We start from the raw sequence: 25,529 nt of genomic DNA, 5'->3' as shown, positions 1-25,529 counted from the left end.
TCATGGAGGTTTTGCAGAAACAGGGACAAACTTTGAGTTGCTTTGAGTTCTGTGTCTCTTAACTATGATTTATAGGTTTATTTACAAAAATCCAGTGTGAGGTATAGAATGGTAACTGACTTCTGCTAAACTGTACAGTTGAATAAAAGGTTTCTACATTTGGAAACCACTTTAAAAATACTATTTTATGTAATCAATTTCATGTCTAAATAAAGCATTCTGCAATAGCAAAACCTACCTTCCAAATATAACAATCATTGTTAAGAGTTGTTTCCATGCTGAATTACAGGGATAGTTTCCATTATTATATCATGTGAACTAACAATGTATTTGGTAGATTTTGGTCTTCTGTTAAAAACAAAAAATAAAACAACGGTATTATTTGAAAAAATACTTGCATTTGGTTCTTAACCTGCTTGTCCTTTAGTGTAATAGAGTGATTTGGTTACTTGAGAGTGCTAAGATTTGGAGAGCGGGAGAGAGACACTTTCAGAAACAACTTATCTCCTTCTAAGAGTTTCCTAAATAAGTTAGATGAATCATGCTTTAGCATACCTGTTTCTCTCTGTGGGCTATGGAACAAATTTAGGTGACTCTTGGATTAGACAACTAAATTTTAAATGACTAAAAGCTAGACGGGAGGAATCTTGATCCTCAGTTACTGAAACTAGGGTGGTTCTGGGTAATACCAGAAAACTTAATTCTGTTTTCAGCTCTAATTATTCCTGTTATTCTTATTTCTTTGTCGTAGGTCCTGATGTCTTTGCATGAAATGTTCCCAGCAGTGCATGCAGCAGAAATGGCTATCCAGAGAAATCCGCGTTCCTGGGATGCATGGCAGACTTTGGGACGTGCCCAGCTTGGATTGGGAGAAATAGCACTGGTAGGAAAATGAGAAAAAATACTGCAGCTGTAAACTAAAATTGTTAACCACGTCCTCTGAATTGTGTGTTAAGAGAATGAAAGTATTGAAATATCAAAGCAGCTTAATATCCTCATACAGCTTCAGGTAGGCAAGGAGAAAGGTTCTTGATGTTTATCTCCCATATTCCCTGCACTTTGTTTCTCATAGGTACTTCTTGTGTGGTTTTTGTTGCTGGACCTGTGGAAAATCTGTCTAGCTCAAAGATTTTGTCACGTGCTGTATTTACATTGTGTTTTTTGCAACAAAATGATTATGTTGATGCACCTTCATATACTGCATTCCAGGTAGATGCATGGCTGCAGTTTAGTTTACCATGGTTTAAAACTGGAGGAACTGTGAAGCCCCGTTGATACTCACTTTTATACACAAATATTAAGGGAATTCTAGGGCCTCGATTTCCCTGTCTCGTACTACCCTTCGCATCAGCAAATCATACATTCTCATTCATGTTTGCTTCTGGATCATTGACCTCGCTTGGCAGATGAAGGGAGCAAAAATTGGAACTTATCTTCTCTGTCTGCAGCCCTGTGATGTGGCACCATCTCTGCCACACAGTGTGATGCAAAAGGAGAGCCTTCCTGCATAACACTCACCCAGGTCTAAAGAACTTAAATAATGTAGTGTAAGTAACGTAACTATATATTTTCTCCTAGTTAGTAAGTAATCACAGTGAGTGAAACTTTTTAATTAAGATGTGTATGCAAAGTCCATTAGAAAAATAACTCATTATGAGCTCTCAATAAAATAAAACCAGTATCTTCCTTTCACTTCTAACATAGGTAGCAGTGTGCTGTTTTAATACAAATAAACAGTTTTCTCATTGATTTAGAGTCTTTTTAGAAAGTTAAAATGTCTTGACCGAAAATTTTTAAGAAAGTTATTTTTCTAAATGGACTAACAGATCATGCAAAAACAGTGTCTTTCTAAAATACAGTATGAAGTGTTGAAAAATAAAGCATGAGAATAACATCAGACAAAAGCTGTCTTGTGTTGCAGATGTGCAGTGAACTACTTTATGTTGTTCTGGCATCATAATGTGAAATTTAATATAAATTCATATATAGCTGGATCATGTTATGTTAAATAACTGGTGATATTCCATGGCTTTTGCCATGTAGTTGCTCAAAACAGTGCTCTGGTCTACAATCTATAAATCATTTTTAAATTAAGTTTCTGAAATTGCTTCTGTAAATTATGTCAGAGACTTTAAATGCACTAGTGTAAGGAAATTTGAAGCTGTGTTTGCTCAAAAATCACGTCACTGATGCTGTCTATCCTACAGTAAGTGCTACAGTTATGGTAATGAAAACTGTAGATACTGGTTAGTATCTACTAGTTAGTAGAGTTTTACCACCAGGCCTGCTGACCGCGTTGCTTAACCTCTCTGCCTTAGCAAGTCAGATCACGACAGTAAGGGGGGTATATAGCTGTAATGGTGGGGCCCTCGTCCCTGCATTAAATGCATTTTGCTTTTGTTCAGATTAACTCTATTGCTTGGAGCACTTCAGTTGCGGTCTTGGAATGCAGGGTTCAGTTGGGAAGGAGCACTGTTTGTTCCCTGAGACTCTTCCCTAATGCAAAACACAGCATGTTAAGTGGGAACAACTGGAGATTTGCACGAAGCAGTTCCTCATCAGAACTGCTACTATAGATAACACCTGCAGTTATGTTATCTCGACCCTAACTGTCACTGGCAAGTGAGTTATCACAAGGTATTTTGCCCCCTGAATGTCTGTGTGTCTCAAGTAGGGAAGCCAGTGAGAGTAAGCTCCTTTCATCTCCAGTCCTGCTGTGTGGTATTTTATATATTACTGTTAAAAACAATTACTAAAGCAGTTACTTTTACAGAACACATGGCAATGACCTGTGAAGATGCTCCCCCACTGTAAAGACAGGCAACAAGCTCTGGAGAACGAAGGAAGTTATAGGATTAAGGAAAATGCAGCTTGGAGGAAAACTTGAAAGCGGAGCCAGCAGCTGGCAGATAAATGCTCTGAAGCTGTAATGTGTATTGAGACGGTGACCAGGGGTGAGGGCAGTGAGGTGAAGAGCGGCTGTGGCTCCCCTCGCGCCTCAGGGTTGGGGCGGAGCTGCGGCCTCTGGTGTCTGTGGGGAGAGGGTGGACGTGTGCTGAGTCGCCCGGGGATGATGCATCCCAGCCCAGTCCGTGAAAATTCCCTGTGGGGGAAAAGTGTTAAACATAGGAGAATTAAACTGCCATCAGCTCACAGACCAAATGTATGGGAACAAGGATTTTTTGCAGGTTTATAACTTGACCAAATTCCAAGAGGTTTAACGGAAAAATCTCATCTCCCACATCCAGAAAAGGTCCTACTGTATATCTCCTAAGTGTTAAAACATGGGTGCTTTAGAATAAGCTTAGGAACTGCAAGAGAGTTAATCCCCTCTTTCTTGAAGGTGGAAGGTTTTTTTTTTTTTTTTTCCCAATGAGGTAGATTTTGTTATTGTTGTTTTAAACAAGAAATGCAGTGAGGAACTCGGCCAGTGCCTTTAAATGTTACATCTCTTCTTTAAAACTACAAAAAAATCCAATTCTTTCAGATGTTTTTTGAATTTTTAAAGATTCAGAAAAACTCTTAATTTCTAAATTTTTAAAACTCTAGTTTTAAGAGTTTATGCAGTCTAACCTGAAAGGCAAATAGGCTTTTCTATCTACTTAAACAGGCTAAACTTTTGAAGAGAAAAAAAATCTCAGTTGAAATCTTGTATACAAAAAGATACAAACACAGAAAGAAACAAAAAAATCTACCTCATTTAAAGTTTTTCCACAAAAATAAATTCATTTACCTTCAAGATCTGACAGTGTTCTTATTCTGATGGCAATTGCTCTGTGCATGAGACGTATGGTGACCTTTACCCCTAAAAAGGTTAGGGAGCATCTTGGGAGGTTGTGTAGTTTACATATGTCACATATTAGAGCTTCATACTATCTGACCAGTTTTAAAGGATGGACTTTGCACGCATGTATGCATGTATAGTTGTTTACATTTAATAATCATGATGGTTAATAATCCTTTTTTCTAATATCCAACACATTTTACTGCAATTCAAGCCTGCTACTTCTTGTATTACTCATAATGAATATGAATACACAATTTTTGCAGAAAAGCCACCATGGTAAGAACACTAGTCTGATGAAAACTGATCTTTACATTAAAGACTCTGCACATCAACAGAAGAAATCCTGACCACAAGGCAAATGGATGGGGTTTGATTTTTTTCATGTAGAATATCCAGTAGTGAGATGAAATTTAAAATATTTTGAACGTATGAAGCCTTCAAAAGCTGTAACTGAGCAAGCAAGAGTGTATTGCAGTGGATTTTTGTAATACTCTCCATTGTAGATGTAAAAGCAAAAGTGTGTATGTATACTGATTTTATATTTCATAAGCCCTTAGATGTAGGGTCTCTCGAGACAAAAGTTGCCTATTGAATCAAGATCAGAAGCATCAAGTGTATCAGGCTGAAACACTTTTCCGGTAATGCCAGACAGGCAACTGCAGTAAGGTAAGAAGATTCCCCTGCCAATGCAGACAGGAGTTAGTGTTAGCACTTGAATTGACCCATGTGAATGGGTTTGGTATTGCTTGTAAATTTTCTTTTAGCAATGCTCTGTAATGATTAAAATTATAAACCGGATGAGAAACAGGAATATAAATGACTTTGGCACCTTATATTTGTCAAGTTCCAGATGGATGGTTAGATCAGAGAGTGATTTAAGAGCTATCTGTGCCAGTTTGGCATTTATACTCCTGGATTTTAAGTTTTTTTGTCACAGTATGAATGAATGACTGGAGGCAGGTGCAGTGGCAACATGAAATACTCTGTAAGTGACAAATCTGCATTTTTTCAGGATTGCATTGGTGCTTTAAGGCTTATGCTCTAATATTTGCACCTCTTGAAGTATAGTTATACCCTTCTATAATTGTCATGTGCAATTTTTTTTCCCAAATAGGCTTACAAAACTGATTGTTATGTGTTGTATCTACATGAATTATCAAGGAAACATCTCAATTTATTAGCTACAACATTGCTGTTTGTAAAACTGCGGCTACCTTATAAATTTGTGTTTCATTACTGTGTTTGGTGTTCAATGTGCATGAGCATAACTATACATGGTAGACAGGTTTTAGGTGGGAGGCCTCTTTCATGGGAAGTTTAAAAACAGATGATGTTTGTTTATATTTTATTTTCAAAAAAAAATGACAAAAGAGAGCATGTAGTGTTTATTTCTAACTCTTCTGTCCCTTGAAATTAAAAGTCAGCAAAACTGACTGACACTGTTTTGCAAGATTTAGACTGTTCGCCTTATGTCTTAAGACCAGCAAGCTCCTACACTTCAGATCTGGCTGTAGGCCAGTGGTAAAGTATTGAGTGTTTTTTTTTTTCCTGGAACTGAATGTCTGTCTATTACAACAGCAGTGCTACTTATCAGTGTATCAGCATTTCTTAAAAGAAATGAGAGATCTGAGTGTCTTGTCTGCTGTGCTGAGTTCAGTTCATGTCATACAGACAGGAGGAAAATAATAATTAGCACTTTCTGTTGATCCACATGGAAAGTATTGCTTTTCCAAACTAATGTACATGCTTTGAGTATTTATAGAATCACAGAATACTTAAGGTTGGAAGGGACCTCTAGAGCTCATCTAGTCCAACCCCCCTGCACACACAGGGTCACCTGGAGCACGTGGCACAGGACTGCGTCCAAGCGGGTTTGGAAGATCTCCAGAGAAGGAGACTCCACAACCTCTCTGGGCAGCCTGTTCCAGTGCTCTGTCACCCTCACGGTTAAAATTTTTTTCCTTAAGTTCCTGTGGAACTTTTGGTGTTTCAGTTTGTGGCCATTACCTCTTGTTCTGTCGGTGGCCACCAGGGAAAAGAGGCCGGTCCCATCCTCTTCACTCCCTCCCTTGAGGTACTTATAGACACTGGTCAGGTCCCCTCTCAGCCTTCTTTTCTCCAGGCTGAACAGGCCCAGCTCCCTCAGCCTCTCCTCATAGGGCAGATGTTCCAGGCCCCTGATCATCCTTGTAGCCCTGCGCTGGACTCTCTCCAGCAGCTCCACATCCCTCTTGTACTGTGGAGCCCAGAACTGGTCACAATACTCCAGATGTGGCCTCACCAGGGCTGAGTAGAGGGGCAGGATCAGCTCCCTCGACCTGCTGGAGACGCTCTTCTTAATGCACCCCAGGATCCCATTGGCCTTCTTGGCCACGAGGCCACACTGCTGCCTCATGGTCAACTTGTCATCCACCGTTGATGCCCAGGTCCCTCTCTGCAGAGCTGAGCTTATAAATCACAGAAGAACATGGTATTTGGTGGTTGTTCATATGTCTTGAAATCTTAACTATGAACTAGCAGCACCATCACTGTTTTTCTACCCCGCAGGAAGAATTGGTCGCTCAGGTGACTTCTTCCATTGCTGATCACAAATTATAAATGTGAAAAATATAAATATGTGCATGTACATGTATAAGTTACAGTAGATAAAGTCAGTGTTGACCTTCTCATTGTTAATATAATTACAATTTCAAAACAGTTGTAAATTTTGGTCCAGTATTTTTCCAGTTTTATCTTATTACTTCTAAATGCCATGCTTACTTCATTATCTCATTTATTTATTTATTTTTAAGTTCTGGATTGAATATTTGTATTTGTGGTGCGTTTCTCAATTTAAATGAGTTAGGAGTTCTTAGAATGGGAATTTTATACTTTTCTCTGAGGTTAGATATTTGTAGCCAATTTGCTCAATTTATTTGCTCGATTTTACAGAAGCTACTTACCATGGGTATATGTGACTCTAATATTAAATCAACATATGAAATCACTACCTGCTAATTTATGAGGGAGTAATACTGGTGAAATTTCACATCCCAGTTGTCCCATTTCTGTATTTGTTTGAACTTTTATCTGTCTGCTCACACCTTCCTGTATATATGATGATAGGAGAAAACTGGGATAAAAAATGGTAAAAACAGAAAATATTTTGTTTTTCCCCCTTTAATTAGAATATTATTTTAGACCTCTTTCTGTTGGAATGAAGAGGTCATGTGACAAGTACTTTCAAACAGCCAAGTTTATATGGAAAAGCCACTTCTTAAAATGTCTCAACACATATGTTGCACTTCTAGACACTTCTTTTCTGTTTCATACTTTATAAGGCAGGTCAATTTATAAGGCTGGTTCAATTGTAGTACTATTAAGTACTACAATTCTTTTCCAAATTTTCATTTAAAAGAAAGGTTTTAAAGGCTGTTTGTTTCTCTAAATAGACCACCTTTGCTTCTGAAATTATATTTGTGCCTTTATTGTCAAGTTCCCGATTTGTGCCTTCTTGGTTCTTTCCGCCAATTGCACATGCATTTGTTTGGGGGTGACACTGTAATTGAACTTACAGCTAGGAGGATGTTCCAGTAAAGGCAGATGGGAACAAAATAATTGTTGTCTTTGGGAAAACGTTAATTTACAGTTAATTTCTGTGGTATGCATTCTTTAAACATTCCAATCTGTGTTCTTCCCCCTGTTCTGCTTCTAGGCAATCCGAAGTTTTCAGGTATCCTTGCACATCTTTCCAATGAACCCTGAAGTATGGAAAGAGGACCTTTCTTGGGCAAGAAAACTCCAGGAACATAAGGAGAAGGCAACAAAGACTGAGGCAATGCAAGCACTGGCGAAAGAGGCTACACAAGAACCAATCCCAGACTATGACTTCGAGAGCGATGAGATCGTGGCAGTCTGTGCTGCCATCGCCGAGAAGGAGAAAGCTCTTTCAGAAGCTAAATCTGTCGTGATTGTGTCTGCGTCAGGCGCAGTAGAGACTGTTACTGAGGAGGAAAACCGTGCAACAACTCCCGATGATACCAACTTTATCAGAGCCCGATAGGGCACCCTGGGATATTGCCTGTACTGTTTTGAGAACTAGTTATTTATTCTATGTTGAGATTTTTTTTTTCTTAACCAGGTGGGGAGCCTAAAAAAGCTATTTTTTTTCTTTTGAAAATTCTGATTTGATTGAAATTATTTTTCTTTTAAAAAAACATAAATCTGACTGAATTTGTCCTCCCTCTCTGCTTTTGGGGACAAAAACTAAGAGTTGATTTTAAAAATCCCATGAGCAAATTCAGTGTTAAAATGCTTAAATACATTACAACATCATTTTTAATGTAACCATATTTAATAATTGTACGAATTACTGTCTACATTTTCCCAGTAATTAGCTATAATTTAAAATACAAAACAAAAGGGCAATTTGTTGTAAATGTTATGTTTCAGTCCTTAATCATTAATGAGTATCAGCCAGGCTGAGTGTAAGCTGTTCTCTTGTTCTGAGAAGTCTGGCTGGTCCTTATTTCAAATGCACTATAGATAGCACCAAAAGGAAAGCAATAGGAGCTGGAAATAGGTACATCTCTGAAGTGTAACATTTTAATCCCTTTCCTCCCCGCCAAGGATGAAAATCCTGTAAAGGGAATCCATATTTTTTCATAGTTCTTATAATCCACCATTCCTTGGGGAAACCAGTGGTTCACGACAGCGTTGCCTCAGTCTCCCTTTTAAAGCTTCCATGGTTTTGGATAGTGTGGGGGGTATTTGCATTGTGTTAACGCAGATGCTTCATCTAGGAAGGTTCTTTGTCCACCTCCGTCTTTCTGCATCGGGGGAGCTCGTGTTGCCTCCTCACAGGGCGGTGCAGAGAAGCAGTCGCGCCGCTTCCTTCCCTGGCCGCGGGCTGAGGCTCCACTGCCTGCAGAGACGTTTGGGAGGCTGCTGCTTTGGCAAGTGTGGAAGTAGGCACCGAGAAATGTCCACCTTGTGCAAACTGACTTTGCTGAAGTTACCTCCTGGTGCAAAACTAGATTTTAGTTATTGTTTATTTCCAGGCACATATAAGCTTACCTAAGTGTCTATATAATATACAGCTGTATTTTAAGTGTTGCAGTGACTATGAATCAAAGATACTTTAGGGAAAAAGGATCAATTCAGGAACTCCCAGATAATTCAGAGTATATACGGGAACATATATTTTTTGCAGAATAATTGGATAATTGTCATATTTTTAATTGGATAATAATCAAAATGTTTGCATGGCAAAGATAGGTTTGTAGCAAAGGGAAAAAGTTTTGGAATCAGTTATCTGCCTTTTTAATATTTCTTTCATCTTTTCAAAATTGAAGTATTTTTTAATTAAAATAAAAAATGAAAATGTTTCAAGACATTTTGAAAGAAAATTACATGATTTACTAGAGAAGCCTACTTTTTTGTTTGCAAAACAAAATGTATTCTAGAAAAATTATTTAGCTCAAATCATAGTTTCATTTGAATCTTGTTAAGTCTTTAAAGGGCATTTACAGTCTGTACAGAAATAGATTTAATTGCAGTGTTGTACTAATGTTACTGTGTTTTCATTAATTTTTGCAAAATTATTCTTGAATTTATTTTGTATATACAGTAACTTTCAGATTTGTGAGGAGTTATATGCACACAGACAATCCTTTTACTTTTATTGTCTGAGTATTCAAAATAATTATAATTACAGTAATTAAAATATGCTAAATCTAATGCAGACACCACACAATGCTATACTTTAATTTGTTCATTCAGGTCTAGGACAGATCCTTAAATGCTTATTGAATAGACATTTGATTAACATACTGTTTGATGGAAGTTTAGAATTGTCCTTGTTAAAGAATTTTGTAATCTTGCTGTTTTTCTAACAACTTAAGCCATGCTAAGTAGCCACAAGAAGAGTTAGTAAAAAGGGTATGGACAGATTTCCTACAAGAACAGACATCATCTGACCAAGGAAGATACGTGCAAGGTGCAGTAAGGTTTGTAAGCTAACACTTTTCTTAGCCTTGTGTGCTTGCATGAGGGTGTCGGTATTTACTGGTACAGTTAAGACTTGGCCTCCATCCCCTCAGAGGTCCATGTAACCACTGAATCTGCTCCCACTGAAAAGATTCACATAATTCCTGCTGAATGTGCCTATTGTTCTGACTAGATTAGGCTGTGAATTCTAGGTGTTGTCACGATGCTAATGTCTTGTAACAAACAGCAGGTAAGTTCTTGTGACCAATGTGTTATTCTCAACCTGGGAAGTTTGACATCTGTTTTTTTGTACAGCATGTCATGTTTTGCATCTGTTTTTGATTTTGATCTGTTTGAGTAAAATATTGACTTTCTGCTGCTTGGCGATGCCGTTTTATTCTTTGGTTTATGCCAAAGATACCATTGGCTTCTAGGATGATATTCATTTAATCAGTTGTTTCTGAACATGTTAATGAGTATAGTAAACATCATATCTCAGGAAAAAAAAAACTGTTTAAAAAAGTATTGCTCAGCCCTTAAAAGGCTGAGTGTAGCAGAATTTGGGTTTGAGAGCAGGCTGTTTGTACAGTAGTTCATTTCCAGATCAGCTAAAGTTAATACGTTAGTTAATACTTAGAGTGATGAGGTGTGATGGTATTTAGTGGCTTTGATATTATTAATTCTGTTCTGAGTAAATTAAATGTACAGCTTAATCAGCTTAAAAGTACTCAAATGAGAGACACAAAACATAAGGTAGTGTGTTCTGAATTACATCCATGCTTTGCCAGCAGGAGTTTGTTCCTGTCAGTGGCTGCATTTGCTGCAGCGCATCCCCCTTCCGTGACAAGTGTCTAGTTGAACGCTTAACAAAGTGCTGCAACGCAGTAAAAGGAGGTTTCAGTGACAACACTAGTTACAGGGGGTTAGTTTTGCTTAGACATCTTTAGACGTTAAATTTTGAATTTTCTGCTTTGATTCCGTTTATGTTCAGTAGAAAGAAATGCACAGCTTCAGAGGGCCGTTCGTATGCCTGATGTTAGATGGCTATCTTGGCATGAGATGAATCAGCCTCCCAAAGTGCCTAATTATTCCCATCGACTGCAAAGGAAGCCTAAGGTGACTGACTGACAGATGGCTTTAGGCACTGAAACAGGGTGGATGAATTCTACTCTTCTAGACTGAGATAAATGTCTGTATAAAACATATGTTTTGAAGATAATAGAGGGTAAAGAAAGTACGGATAAAGGAAGTTTATCTAGGTAACACAGCAGTGACTAATTTCATAATATGATAAAACACTGGATTTTAAAAGTAGTTGAGGAAAAAAAGGAAACTTAGTGGTTTTGTTTAGTCTTCTAGACCCTACTAGCCACCTTCAAGTGACTGGTAGTACCTGGGGCTAAGATGAGAGGTAATGTTGAGAAAACTGTTTTAACAGTAAAGGGCAAGTGTCCTGTATGTGCTTAAACCAATGGGGAGGAGGTAAAAGCTTGTGTTGAGGTCAAGTGCTCTCTGAAACTTTAATTATGGCTTATGTAATGTCTATGAAACTAAGGGTAGTTAGGAGTGGGATTGAAGAAGGCAGAAGTTTTAAAGACTTAGTTTGTCAGATTGCACATAATGCATGTGATTACTGTAAACATCGGTGCTATTTAACATCATGTTCTCCAGTGGATTGGAGTCCCTTGGCTGTGGTATGTCCAGGGAGCACAGGCTTAGAAGCAAGAGGTGCTTGTGAGAACAGGTGGCTGCTGAATGCTCTCGCATGCACTGGCCTAGCTTTAAGGCTGGTTTGCAGGTGCAGTGACTCTCGGACCTGTGTGGTTTGTAGGGAGGAACGGATCAAGGGGAAAGATCGGAGATGTAGACTGAGTAGCAGAATTTGGGTTTGAGAGCAGGCTGTTTGTACAGTAGTTCATTTCCAGATCAGCTAAAGTTAATACTTTAGTTAATACTTAGAGTGATGAGGTGTGATGGTATTTAGTGGCTTTGATATTATTAATTCTGTTCTGAGTAAATTAAATTTACAGTTGTATCTAGGAGCAGAACAGGGACTACAATTCTTCATAGAAGGCTTCCTCGTTGGGGTGATGGCTGCTGCCATTTGAAAATAGTGCATTACTGTTTAGGCTTTGCAATCTCACCTATATCACTAGTTTGGGTTAGATGGTACTAGTTTTGCAGGCAAGAGAGGTGCAAAATTTTGTCTTATTACAGGTTTCTACAGCCCCACTCTTACAGCCCAGTCACTACTGGTTTAAGATTTTTATCTTAAACCCTAATGCTATCTTGTGTTTTTGTTTGGGAATTCTGTCTCCAACAGGCATTTACTCTCATCCTGCCCGTGATGGGTACATTCTGCAGGCCATGCTGCAGGACACGGGCTCAGACTGAATTAGGAGCGGGTTTTTGAGAACAGGATGGGGTGGAGGAGTGGAAAGGCTTTTGTGAAGCTGGGGTTGGGGGTTGTAGATGCAGGCTGGCTGTTGAGAGCATTGGTGTAAGATTGCTGCTGACAGAACTAAGCAGGACAGAGTCAAGGAGAGGTAATTTGGATCAGGGATTTTTATTTATTTATTTTTTTTAATGAACCCTTAGATGGCCGGAGAAAGGATGCAGATGTGGAAAGCAGGCTCTGTCAGGGGTGCATGGGTCTCTGGGAAGTTGGGAGCGGAAGGGGAGCTTTTATGCGTGAGAATGGGAAACCGCCTCAAAAATGTATAATGCCTAGCAAGAAAATAACCTTTTATTTTAACTTTAATGTATCTAATTTCTATGAACTTCTAGTTTATTTACTTGTTTTACTGGACTAGTTACAACTTGAAGAAAGCTGAGAAAGAGAATTCAGTAATCTACTCGTGGTCCATGTACAGTGAGAATGAAGGAAGGCTCCAAAGCAGGTTGGGACTGGCAGGCAGGGGTGCAGTGTCTCACCCTGCTCAGTCCTATTCGCCAGGCTGATGCTGAACATCAGGCTGTGTTTGTATCTAGGTGCTCCCTGTTTGTGTTTGCGCTCTAATGTTGAGAGTTCTCATAGACAACTGTGTTCCTCAGGCAACTTTTTAACGTGTAAGTTGATGGGCAATCCTTGAGTTTAGTGTTGAGGGAATTACTGATGATCTGCTGTGTGCTCTGAGTCCAGTTTGCTGTTGACATACCAGCAATGCTGTGGGCAAGAAGAGGACCAAATGCTCATCACACACATACTAAGAAACACGTTTTGCTAGAAGGTCCACTATTTAAGATGGTCCCCTGTATTTATTTTTCATCAGTAAAATATAGATTTTGCTCATTTAAATACCGTACACTTTTATCATGTGTTGCTCTCTAATTCCGTTGTTACATTCAGTGCCAATATTACTGGAGTGCTGTTTCATCTCACCTCCAAAGGTGTTGCCTTAAATGTGCATAGGTTGTTTAGCTACAGATAGCAGTTCCACCTGCCTGCTCTGTCAAGTGCTACACCCTGTCTTGGGAAAAGGGCAGGTGTGTTCTAGTTGTTGGTCACTAGTAAAGCAATAGACCATAGCTAAGTGGTTTAATTGCAAAGAATTTGGACAGATCTTTAGCTGCAGTAGGAAGTTGGGCAATACTGTTCTCCACCTAATCCCAGTCAATAGTAATTTCTGGAGCAAATATTTGTGCAGAGAGTTAACTTCACTTTCCCCTTGCAGCCAATCAAATAAAGCTCAGCTGCTCCTCTGCTAATGGAAAATACATTGATCATTTTTCTTTTATTGTGTGAAGAATTTTCTTGGCTCTGTGTCAGTGTTCTCAGGGCAGTTTTTGAAGGTGGCTTCCTCTTGCTGATGGTGTTGGTGCTGTGGTGTTTTGGGAACTTGCAGAGCAACGTATGCATCTCAAGAGTGTCCAAGTGCAAACTGTTCCAAAGTGGGTGGCTTATTAAAGGTGAGGGGTTGGCGCTGAGTGGCAGAACTGCATAGACTTCTGAGATCAAGCAGAACATTACCATTTAATTGTGATCCCCAAAATGATTTTGGTCCATACAACTGCTTAAACATATCATCGACATAACACTCAAAATTTTCATAACAATAAAGCATTTCACATGAAAACACTTTAAGCAGCATGCCTAGTATTTGACAAAACATCCTCCAGATATCTGTACAGAAAGTGATTTTGATAAAACAGTTTTTCTGGAACAAGATCTAACCCTTACAAAATAAAACACGACATTCCTTTTTGTCATTGATGAACAGTTTTTTTGTGTGTGATGATTTTGCCATTAAAACACAAGGAACAAGTAATTTTCAAGGAGTTCAAGATAAGGATATGGTGTTCCATAAACTGTACTTTTAAATGAAGATTCTGCTTCCATGGTTTTGTATGTTTATTTGATGGAATATCAGATTACACAGTCATAAAAGTTCTATTTACTATTTAAAGTAAAATGATAAATGCTATGAAAAAATACCTTTATTATATCAGTGATGTTTTAACTAAAGTGAATAGTAAGATGATTAACCAGGGATTGAAAGTTTTAGGTCCTGATATTTAAAAGCATTTCTATATGTCCTTAACTTTACATGTAAGGAGTCTCCCTGGCAGCAGAGGGACTACTCAGTTGGGCAACATTAAGTGTGTGTTTAAGTGTGTGCACAGTGTGGGCTGGAGCACTCCAGGAGGAGCTGATGTGTTATAGAAACATTTTTCAGCACGTAAATAAAATCTGGCTTTCTAGTATGTACATGTACTGAAAAGGAATATTCTTAACTGAAAGGATGTTTTCTTTTTCTCTTGTAGTAGCACATATTCCCATTTCACTCCGAGATTTTATTTATTCTTAGATAGAGAACTAACTCGCATCAGCTTGTGAATCTAGGATAGCCAACAAACCTAAAACAAGAATGTCTTCCCAGCAGACAGTACTTGGGGAAGAGAAGGCTGGCGATCATTTCTATATACCTTGTATTAATACAAAACCTTCTCATAGAGAAGAATACGCTTTTAAATATTTTCAATCCTGACATATATACAACAGTAAAAATTCACATTTTCATGCTTTAGTGAGACCCTTTAAAATTCTGCCCCAGGTAGCTGTTAGAGTAGAGCTCTGTCCAGTTCTGCGTAGCTGCCTCACCATTAGCTCTAGTACCAGAAGCTGGAAACCTTGATAGCTGAGCAGCCGCAGGGAGAGAAAAAAACATTTCTACGGATTTGGGCAGATAATGAAAGGAAACAAAAACAGGTGATGGATCTTTTTACTTCAGAGCCTGTAGCTCTCCTGTGTCCAGGAACACGACAGTTCGTGCTTCCAGTCCTGTTAGACCTGTCTTGTACAATTTCTGATGACAGGGACAAGTGCAGTGTCTGTTCCATGCAATCCTCAGTAGTCTAAAAGCAATGTACCCATCACATGGCAAGAGAAAAATAGCCCTTTGGAGCATAGCTGAACCCCTATCCCCTTGCACAGGTAAAATACCTATCTATTGCACCAGTTTTTCCAATGTACCAGGAAGGATCATAAGGGTTGGTGACTTTCATTGCTATATGCATTTTTCTGATAAGTTCAGTGCTTCAGAGGGGAAGGTGACCTGGAGAGGGCTGCCCTTGGCTGGGGAGCTAGCCCCACTGCCAGACTGGATTTCATTCACCAAGAAGACGTTCTCAGAGTCCTGCCCCTGCGAAGAGTCCGAGGTCTCTGAGCTGCGCAGTGTCCTTACCGATGTAGTGTCGGACTGAGCCAAACTGGCGCCGGGGCCCGGGAGCAGCACGCGGCCCCCGATGCTGCTTTCACTTAACTCTGGCGGGTAGAGCAGTGTCTGGGAGGTGCTGCTGATCTCCCTCAGCTCCCGGGAGATGCAGGAAGGTGACTGACTGGACATGGCAGACGAGGTCCTGCGGCCATCCACGCAGTTGAAATTGCCCCCCGGGTGCTGCCGCCGAGCGCCACCAATTCGGCAGAAGAGGCATTTGATCTTCTCGATGGCTTTGCTGAGCACAGTCTTGCGGAGCAGGATGTAAACCCACGGATCCAAGATGGGGTTCACGGAGGCGATGCGGATGGCTTGCAGGTCAGGGTTTTGTCTGATGTCCCTCACTGTCTCAGGCTGGTACAGCTGGTTCACAAAGACGCGGACCTGCCCAAAGAGGGGGTGGGGAGGAGAAAGACAAATTTACATCAGGAGAGTTTACGTTTCAAAATAGGGATTTAGATTTGCAACAGAAAATTACAGCAAAAGAAGAGGCTGGCCAAGCCAGGAATCTCAGATCAATGATCACAAGTTTATTTTGGGAAATAGCAAAAAATTAGATGCATCTGCTGTAAATTGCCTTGTTGTAGATAGGAAAGTTCACTTTCCTCAGGGTTAAAAGATTCAGCTACTTCTTCCTGTGAAAATTTTTAATATCAAATTTTGTCTGCTGTTTTTCTTTCTTGCAAAGATTTAGAGCTGCACTCATTGCTTCATTGTGCACCTCAAACCCTATGCTGCCAGCAGAGCGATGTCTGACTCCACAGCAGAGATCTGCTCAATCAATATGTGGTTGCTATCGCAAAGGTCTAGCAATTGTATGGTTAGAAACTGAAACCCTGATTATAATCCAAGAAGTAAACTGGTCTCTAGGAACAAGTCCAGAGCTGTCTATTCTGTAGTTTAGAAATACATTTTGCTGGCAGCTGCCACTGCTGGACTTTCCAAGGTTGAAATACCCTTAGCTCTGTGCTTGTTGCTGCATGTTTTGAGGAGAGAGAAAATGACCCCCCAGCCACAGGTTTTAGTTGATTGGGGTGACTCCTGCACTGGAATATTCTATTGTCCCACATAAGCCAACATATTGGTTCTACTTAAAAATGCATAAAAAAGGATGAAATGGTCAAGGTATTAAGGTGTCTGAAGTGGCTGGATTAAATGACTATCACTTCTAATTTATTGCACAAAAAGAAAATAAGGCTAAAGAGAAGTATCTCCTTCAGGTATATATATATATATATATATATATATATATATTTAATCTAAGAAAAGAATGGTAATTGGGCCATCCCGTGGTTTATGGCTGATTTTTGTAAATTCTGCTGTAAGCAAGGAGCAGTCCAGTTCCTTTGGTATCAATTTCTGTTTTTCCGATAACACCCAGGAGCATCACATCAGGTGAGTTTATTAGGCTGAGCATCTCGAATAGCTGCTTTCCATTTTAGCAAGACTTACGCTATTCTGTGAATTTTAGGAAGTCCTTTGAAAGCTCTTGGAAAGAAGTTTCTATAGAAGATGCCATTTTCTTCAGAGTCTTTAAGGTGAGTGGAAGTAAATAACTAGTTCTCTTATCTGGTAAATATCTACTAGCAATATTGTAGGCTTTTTAAAGTCTGATCTTGGCCTTGGCCTTGATTCCTGGAAAGAAGACGGTCTGGCCTAGCTGAGAATATTACAGGCAGGGAGGCAGCCAAGCATTTAAATGAACTGAAGCCAAATGTAAACAGCCTTCTTAAGTCATTTTTATTAGAAGTAGTGTGTATGCAGCCCTCCGAGTCTGGTGAAAAATTTGACAATTTGCTTTGGAGCAGAGCAGTGTGAGGTTGGTAATCTGCCTGTCAGAAGTCAGAGCTGAATGCGCTTTAAAGCTATAAAAAATGTTAAAAATATATGCAGAAATCCCTCTTTGGGGCAGGTGCAAAGAGTTGAGGGGGTCTCAAACTGCTCTTTGGTCTGCTTAGGTCTCCTCCCTGAGCCTCCTCTATACTTCACCAAGCTTTCACATAAAATATTATCTGAAGTACTTTGTTTTATCAGCGCAGTGATGAATAACTAATAGCTGGGGAGAACCACCAGATTTGGTGAGCCAAAAGGCACAGGAGCCCTGAGAATTCCTGGGTGATGTAGGATGCTGTTACTGTCGCTGAGCATGATGACAGGAGGACCACGATGGCTGTGGATGCAGTCTCTACTCTGATACTACAGTAAAACATTCTATACTCATGTGGTGGGTAAGTTATGGCTTGCTAAAACTCATCAGTAGTCAACAACAGGCTCACGAAAAAGTGTAAGAACCAGGGAAATGCCGAGTGGTCTCTTTCATGCATGTCCTCCCAGCCATCAGCTGTGATTCCAGGATTCCGTAAGCTGAAGAATGAATTTGGATCAGGTTTATTTTTTTTTTTTTTGGAGCATTTACATTTCTGGTCTGCAGAGCAGCCTGGAACCTGCAGGGTTCTGGTCTGCAGAGCAGCCTGTAGAGTTGCGGGAAAAACGATTTCCTTTTTCCTGTTTGTTTTAAATCTGTGGCTTGATGGGCAGACTATGTTGCCAGGTGACTGAGGTGGTCTCTGGCTCTCCTGTCGCAAGAGGGGCCATGAGTGGCTTTTCCTGTTCCCCACTGCTGTTTTCATCAGGACTTTGTAAGCTCTTGGGACACCCATCCTCAAACTGTCAAGTCTACATGCACAGGCTCTCTCAAATCAGTGACTGTCAAATCAGCAATTGGCTCTCTTCTTTCTCCCTGTACTTTTGCCTAGTTTTAAGAGTAATAACACTTTCCCACAGAATTTTAAATGGGAAAATCATTAATTTACCCAGCAATATAGGGGTAGGAGTTTTATTCTCTGTTACTTTTCTAATGACTTCTACTACTGCAGATTTCTTTTTGACAGATACTTACTACTGAGCCGATTTTTTCTGCCCAGTCAAACCTGGAGTTGAGGTACTTCAAAAGTATTCCTATATATATATCAAGCTTATTTTTATGTTTTTTTTTCTTTTATTGAGATACATTTACTTTGAGTTTTATTATCATGTGGCATTTTATCTTATTTCCATGCTGCTGCAATTGCCATCTGATGTCCATCAGCAAAAGATTTCATGTACCACTGGCTGACAGAAGACCAGTCCCTCTGGAGTCTAAAACTTACACATATCTACAATTTTGCTAGTGCTTATTGATGATGTTTTTAATAATGCACTCAAAATCTCTTTGTCTGTGCATGGGTCCAGGAAAGCCACTTTTTTTAATCATCTGCCTTAACTACAGCATTCGTCATCACACCGCTAGGTGGCACAGATGTCATACGGTCACAGCATCCCCGGCTTCAAAACCAGAGGGAAAGGAGCCCTGTTGGCAGCCCTGCGCTGACGGGAAGCAGGGAGCAGTTTCGTGAAATAAGAGAGTGAGCAAAAGTAAGTGTGCTACTAATGATACACTTCGCAGCTGTGTGAAAGTTTTGTGACTTCATTTATAAGTTTGGGCAAGTAAAACTGCTCTTTTCTGACACAAGCTCTAACCTGAAAGGCAGCAGTCAGACTCTGAAATGGAAAGGATGAAAAGTGAGTTTATGTGAGTGCATTTAACATCAGCTAAACTCCGTTCTTGAAATATCTACTGGCCATTTGTGTGAGATTTTTCTCCTCCCCTAACTGGTGAAAGGTTTTAGATACAGATTTTTTTTAATAGAGGATTTACAGTTACATTACAGTTCTTTCCAGATTTTCCTCCCTATATTCTGTAAGGAGATCTTCCTCATGCAGAGGGATACATCTTGGAGATCTGTAAATGCTGGCCAAAGTATTTGATCATTTCTATTGAACAGGTACCTGCCGTTAGACGTATGAGTCCAAAGGACAGCACTGTGGGAGTGCAGACCTTCCAAAAGCTAATACTACTAACTGCACTAATTACCAGGAAGATTAGAGGAGTGATAGGGAAGGGTATTTACTGATAAATTCACCCAGATCACTGAGTCAGAAGTTATACTCTGATAGCTGAAGAAGTACATAGTCCAACTTCATAGATGTTTCTATTCTTTCCTTCTTTTTTAAAAATGTAGCTACAGATTTCTATACATTAGAAATTTAATTGTGGGATTGTTGTTTTGAGGAAAATATCTGAAATGCAGGTATCCAATTCACCTTTCTGGCACTCTATCTGGCAGAGTTCATGGAAAGACAAAAATACGTTTAAATACTGGTTCGGTGGCTGGGAAGGACAGTGTTTAACTGCTCAGCACATCTTTTATCTCTGGACACTTTATATCCTTTTGACAGGTGTGTGATATGTGGGCATAAGAATCCTAACATCATCCTATGTAGGGAAAACTTTGGACTGTGCACAGCTGCTTCAACTTGCCAGAAAGGTTATGCCATCTCTTAATACAAGCCCAAAGAATGTTAAATGCATTCCGCAATTCCAGCCTCCTGGCTGGACTGAGTCTTAATCAAAATATGATAAAAAAATCTTTTTTTCTTCATTTCTTCACACACCAGAAGCTAATCTGATGCTTGAATATATGCAATGTGAATTTTAATTTACAGTCATATTAATTCAATCGAATTAGGAAAGAGGCAAACTAGAAGAAAAGAAAAACATAGTGTGGAAAATGTATTTTTTTCACGTAGAACTTCATGTAGAACAGGCTTGTTTGCAATTGTTTATCTTCAAGTGACGGGTAATTGTAGGATCAACTACAGCCCTGTGCTGTTTGCTGCCCCCCTTTTCTGTTTACAAAATACAAATAATCAAAATTTCCATTTCTATGAAGTACTGTCAAGTGACTTGTTTCAGTTTTATATATAGATATACGTATACACACACACATATACATATATATACATAGTTATAGTGATTCGCACAGAATACTTGAGGAGTAGTTGTCTCCGTAATTTCCAGCTGTTCTCATAATATATGTCCACACATACCAATAGCTTTGAAAACGGTACAGTAGTAAGCAGGAAACAAGTTTTTCAGCTCTACAAGCCAATAACCTTTGTCCTCCAAGGGCTTGGTGCCTGCTGTAGGAGATCACCCCATTGCTCCAAACCTCTGTCTGCCACCTTGCTCTTGCCTGCGTGCAGTCTCTGATATGGCGGAGAAGAAAAAGCAAACCGAGCCAAGCCAAATCCAAACTTTTAGATCCATTAAACATTAAGTTAAATTCCTAGTTCTTTTGTGTGATCAATGAGATCTAGAGCATGCTATTTTATATCTTCTCTTTCATTTTGATTTAACAACAATTTTCAGCCATCCGAATCAGAAAATGTTCATGTCCTTACAAAACCAGATTTTTTTTTAAGGCTGGTTAATAATTTCTTCTGTATTTCTCACGAACTTTCTCTAAATATAACTTATTCCCTACTTAACTATTTCTGATTTTTATTTTTTTTTAGAAAAGTGAGATAACCAAACCAGAGTGCGGATAAGAGCCCAGCGTACATTTTTTTTTCTTATTTCATTTTTAAACTATTGTCAGATTCTTGCTCATGCCTTCCACATCACTTTCCTGCATATCAACACCACATCGGGTTATATGGCAAGTTTATTTTTAGTAATATGCATTTCTTCCAATGCTATTGTAGATAAATTTGATCAACTTTCAGTTCTGCCGAGTTCACTTTAGACAATCCTTTATGATTTTGTTACAGTACTTGTCGTAAAGACGTGCTGATTTTCTGAATAAATCACTCAAACACTGACGGCTTCAACTGCAGGCTGGAGTATCTCATTATGAAAAACTGCCACTTTCTGTGACTCAGTTTGCTGCTCTTTATACACTTCAACACCAGACAAGCCTATACTTATATTATTGAAATATTATTTAATATTTCAAGACTAAGATTTTTTTTTGGTCAAACTCTAATATAACCCCATAGATCATTTCTGTCTACAATTTTATGAAATTACAAAATAACTTTTACTTTTAAAAAGAATGTTAATTTTGGGTCCCTTTCATAAGTTGTTTTGCTTTGTCTTAAACTTTACTTTATTCTGGTTAAATCATCAGTAGGAAATCAGCCATCAGAAAAATGTAAGTCACAAAGCACACTCTGTGCCTGCTTTATGTAACTGAACTTTGCCTCCACCGCCACTTACTACTTGCACTTTTTCTGTGTGTTTGCCAGGCTGCTTCTCTTCCTTCTTTGCCGGAAGAGCTCTCACGTTTAATTCTGCAGAACTCCTTTGAGTCATTAAAAACATACATACACGAGTGATCTTCCTGTCTCTTAGAAAGAGGGACTTACTTATATTCCTCTTTCTAAGGACTAGAGATAGAATTCTTTCTTTCTAAGGAATTATATCATAGAGATATTGCTTCTATGGCTACTTCTTAACTTATTTTGGAACTTGTAAACTCAATCTATATGCAACAGCAGAGGGTGCAGCATGAAGTGGTTTGCACAGTAGCACGTTGTGGTATTAATGTGCAATGCATGGCTACAGCTTTCTCCCCACAAGGAGAGGCAAAATTACTTAAGCTACTTTTGTAATAACATAACTTCATTATACTGGACATCATAATGATTAATCCATATGTGGGTTTTCTTTTTTAAAAAACATTTTTTTTTTCTTAAATTGTGCTTCTAAGTGAAATACAAACACAGTGAAATGACCAAGTCTTTAATTCCATCTTAAATACAGAAAAGGTGTGCTGCTTTATCTGTGAAAAGCTGACATGTGCGAACAGTTCCAAGGCAACAAGGTGCCTTTTAAAGCAGTGGGAATCAAGGTCTGAGAGAACTACAGAACTTCATCACCTGCACCTTCACACACCACCTGATATATGCAACTTATCCACCAGCAACTGTTTAAATGGTAAACCTTTTGCCCCACCCAGCTTCATTAATTTTAATTGTCAACAATCCAGTTCCCTTTCTGGTAGTCCCTTCCCCCCACTCTTTTTTTTAAAGCTATTCTGTAAGAGCCTACCTACTCCTAATGAATATGGACAGTTTAATTTTTGTATTTTACATGTGGACTTCTCAGCCTTCCTCAGCTGTTCCTCCAGTGGCTACAGACTTGGGTTTTTTTCTAGAACTGCTGGAGCCCATTAACTGATATCCTGTATCACCTTACATCACTCTATTTCACTCCCAGGAGCTATTCTTTGCATTTACAAGCATCTCTTCTGAAAATACAGTATCATGCTTTTGTGAAATGGCTGCTGCAGCACTAGTTTAATGAAGCTGTGTCCACCCGCGGGCCCTGTCCAGGGCTGCCCAGCCCGCGAGCGGAGCCTCCGGCTGCCGCAAGCCGCGGAGCAGGTTCCTAGGGCTGACGGACCCGCTCCCCGCAGAGACACCCTGTGTGCAACCCCAGCAGCACGGCCCATTTCCTGCAGACGACCAGCAACGGGCACACGGCAACGTGCTCGGCTATGCAACGCGCAATGACAGCCCTGAAGGACAAGGGGCTTGAGCGGCAGCTGGAGAACCCGCTGCGGCACAGCCACACTTCACTGCCTGCTCTATATGCCAGTAATGTGGCTAAACTGGCCTGTCCCTGACATCTAGAGCCGCCTTTGGAGCGGGGGGTGGACTCACTGACCTCGCAAACACCTTCAGACTGATTTTTCTAAACCTCTGTATTGCATTTTACATGGTGTTTTTTTCTCTTGACACTAGTTGGCCAAGTGTATTTCCCACACAGCGTAACCCCTCTATGCAGGACTACCGCAGGAACGTTCCTACCTATGATAATTCCCCTCATAATTAAACGTCTTCTAAAACCACTTTTTGTCTAACAGCTACTGCTTGGCTCCCGAGTTGTATTTGGAAGGTGGCGAGTACGTCAAGCCAACTGCGTGTTTAACATCTCCATGCCAGAAGAGGAGAGGCGTTCGCCAAGCTTTATAGCGGTGGGTGGCAAGCGGGAACCGAGCCCGGAGCTCTGTTGTTTTTCTTCCCTTTTCCCCCCCTTCCTTGGGGATAAGGTGGAGGAATATAAGAAAGTGGATCCCACACATTTGGTTCAATGACAATTACAGTATCAGCTGATTCAGGAAATTAGCAAGCAATTAGTGGTGATGTTGTCTGACAGTTTGGTGAGATCTTGAGGCTTATGCGGGCCAGATTCTTGAACTCTCTCTTAACTGAAAATTATACCAACAAGTGGTTTAGCTGATTTTAGCCCTCTCTCCCTAGGAGGTTGTGGCAGGATTGACCCCGAAGACAGTGAATAGCTCAGGGTGGGAGAACTCTGTCTCATGGCGGGGTGCAAAGCACTAAGTTTGTTGGCACATGCACAGATCTCTCCTCCTTCCTCATGGTAATAAATTGTGAGCCCTTTAAAAAACATGGTACTATGCAGAAATGCAGGTTAGCCCCAAGACTCACTCGTCACAAATTAATTTTACAGGTGAACTTTGAAGCATCTTGAGCTCTGACTACATTTTCTGCTGTGTGGATTCCACTTAAACAGAAAAAAAAATATTTAAAAGTTTGCTGATACTGAATTTTTAGCAATCAGAGCCTAGAGGTTTGAATGTGTGCTCCTTTTCCTCTTCTAAATGTAAATTAAAACATATTTATATCAGGAGGTAGGTAGGTTTGTTGCAGTTACTCTGACAGTTAGCCGCACTGGCTAAATGTGATGAGCAGAAGAGAGAGACTCAGCAGTGTGGGTGATGGAGAAGGAGAAGGGTTGCACAACATTACTCACCACCAGAGGAATGGAGCAGATGAGCACCACCAGGGAAGTGGCAATGAGCAGAATAACCATCTGGATCTCCGCTCCAGCCATACGACGGAAGCTCCGGCGTCTGCGAAAGTCAGATAAGCGGCTGGAGGTGGTGTCCGTGCCCAAGGATGTGCGCCGCATGAACTGGCGGTGCATGCGGATGAGGGCCACGCACACCAGGATGTTGCAGATCACAGTGACCATGATCAGGAAGGAGCTAAAGCCGGCGTACATGTAGGAGTATGCTGCGTGAGTGGCCTCCTTGGCTCGCCAGTCTATGAAACACCAAGTCTCGGGGTACTGCAAGGTGGATTTGCTGAGCCCCATGCTGGGGAGGGCGCAGAACAGCACGTTGGAAGCGTAGATGGCAAAGAGCGTGAGCCCTGCCAGCTTCTTATCTACATAGTGGTTGTAGAAATAGGCATGGTTGATGGCCAGATACCTCTCTATAGACATGGCACAGATAATGCTGAGGCCAGAGAGTCCGAAGAAGAGGAGGATGAAGGAGCTGTACTCACACAGCGCCGGTCCTCCCGGCCAGCGATTCTGCAGGTAAGTGGCGATAGTGACCGGGCTCACCAGGCAGGTCCCCAGCAGGTCGGTGACCGCCAGCCCGCAGACCAGCGTGTAGAAAGTGGTCTCCTTCTGCTCCTTGCGGGACTTGCAGAGCACCACGATGGCTATGAGGTTGCCCACGACGCCGAAGATGAACATGACGGTGGGGATGGTGGGGGGCTTCCCGCCCTCGCTCGCTGTCCCGTTGGCGGAGCCGTTCACAGGTGGCATCAAGGTGGGGTCGAAGGACATGATGACCGCGCTGCTCGCCGCTGGATGGCAGCGAGCAGAGTGAAGAAAAAAAAAAAAAAAGAAAAAAAAAGTCCGGGACCGGCTGGGGAGGGGAGGAAGTTCAGCGTGAAAACAAAAGTTCAAATGCGAGAGGGGCGAAGAAAACCCTGCCGTATTTCAGGCGGAGCCGAGGCGGCGGCCGGCGCGGCGCGGTCCCGGCGCGGCAGCGGGCGCGGGGCGGAGGGAGCCGCCGCCTCCTGCCCTCCTGCCCGCCCGCCCGCCGCTGCCTCCGCCCCCGTCCCACCCCGCCGGGCGCCGCCCGCCACGGGGGTCGCGCCCGGCCCGCCCCGCCGCCCCTCGCGGCCGCCTCGCAGAGCGCGGGCGCCGCCGCCCGTGCGCGGAGCGGAGCGGAGGGGAGCGGGGCCGCGCGGGCTCCCGGCGCGCTTGGCGGCGGGGAGCGCGGGGGCAGCAGCCCCGGCCGCCCCTTCCCGCCCTCGCGCCCCATTGGCAGGTCGTGGGGGCGCCCCGGCCCGCGGCGCGGCCGTTGGCGGCCGTTACTGGCCGTTCCCGGCCGTTACGCGCCGCGTGC

At 41.2% G+C, this 25,529-nt stretch overlaps 2 protein-coding genes across 2 annotated transcripts in view; one reads left to right on the top strand and one right to left on the bottom strand.

Moving 5' to 3' along the window:
* The window catches only part of TTC33 (tetratricopeptide repeat domain 33), a 29,551-nt gene extending 21,251 nt beyond the window's left edge, over positions 1-8,300 (top strand). Inside the window, exons 3-4 of the mRNA XM_010219148.2 lie at positions 752-883; positions 7,482-8,300. Of these exons, the coding sequence (XP_010217450.2) occupies positions 752-883; positions 7,482-7,829 (480 nt within the window). The 3' untranslated portion in view covers positions 7,830-8,300. The remainder of the gene's footprint in view (positions 1-751; positions 884-7,481) is intronic.
* Positions 8,301-14,954: 6,654 nt separating this feature from the next.
* PTGER4 (prostaglandin E receptor 4) lies at positions 14,955-24,995 on the bottom strand. Its single transcript, XM_010219150.2, has 2 exons — positions 24,137-24,995; positions 14,955-15,855 (listed from the first exon to the last, which is right to left on the bottom strand). Exons 1-2 carry the CDS (start codon positions 24,959-24,961, stop codon positions 15,262-15,264), a joined length of 1,419 nt encoding a protein of 472 aa, XP_010217452.2. The 5' UTR covers positions 24,962-24,995; the 3' UTR covers positions 14,955-15,261.
* Between the last annotated feature and the right edge of the window lie 534 nt (positions 24,996-25,529).

This window comes from Tinamus guttatus, unplaced genomic scaffold, assembly GCF_059628265.1.
Source record: "Tinamus guttatus ecotype Peru unplaced genomic scaffold, ASM5962826v1 Tinamus_guttatus_pri_ptg000909l, whole genome shotgun sequence".
NCBI lineage: Eukaryota > Metazoa > Chordata > Aves > Tinamiformes > Tinamidae > Tinamus > Tinamus guttatus.
This window is presented reverse-complemented; position numbering and strand designations above follow the sequence as displayed.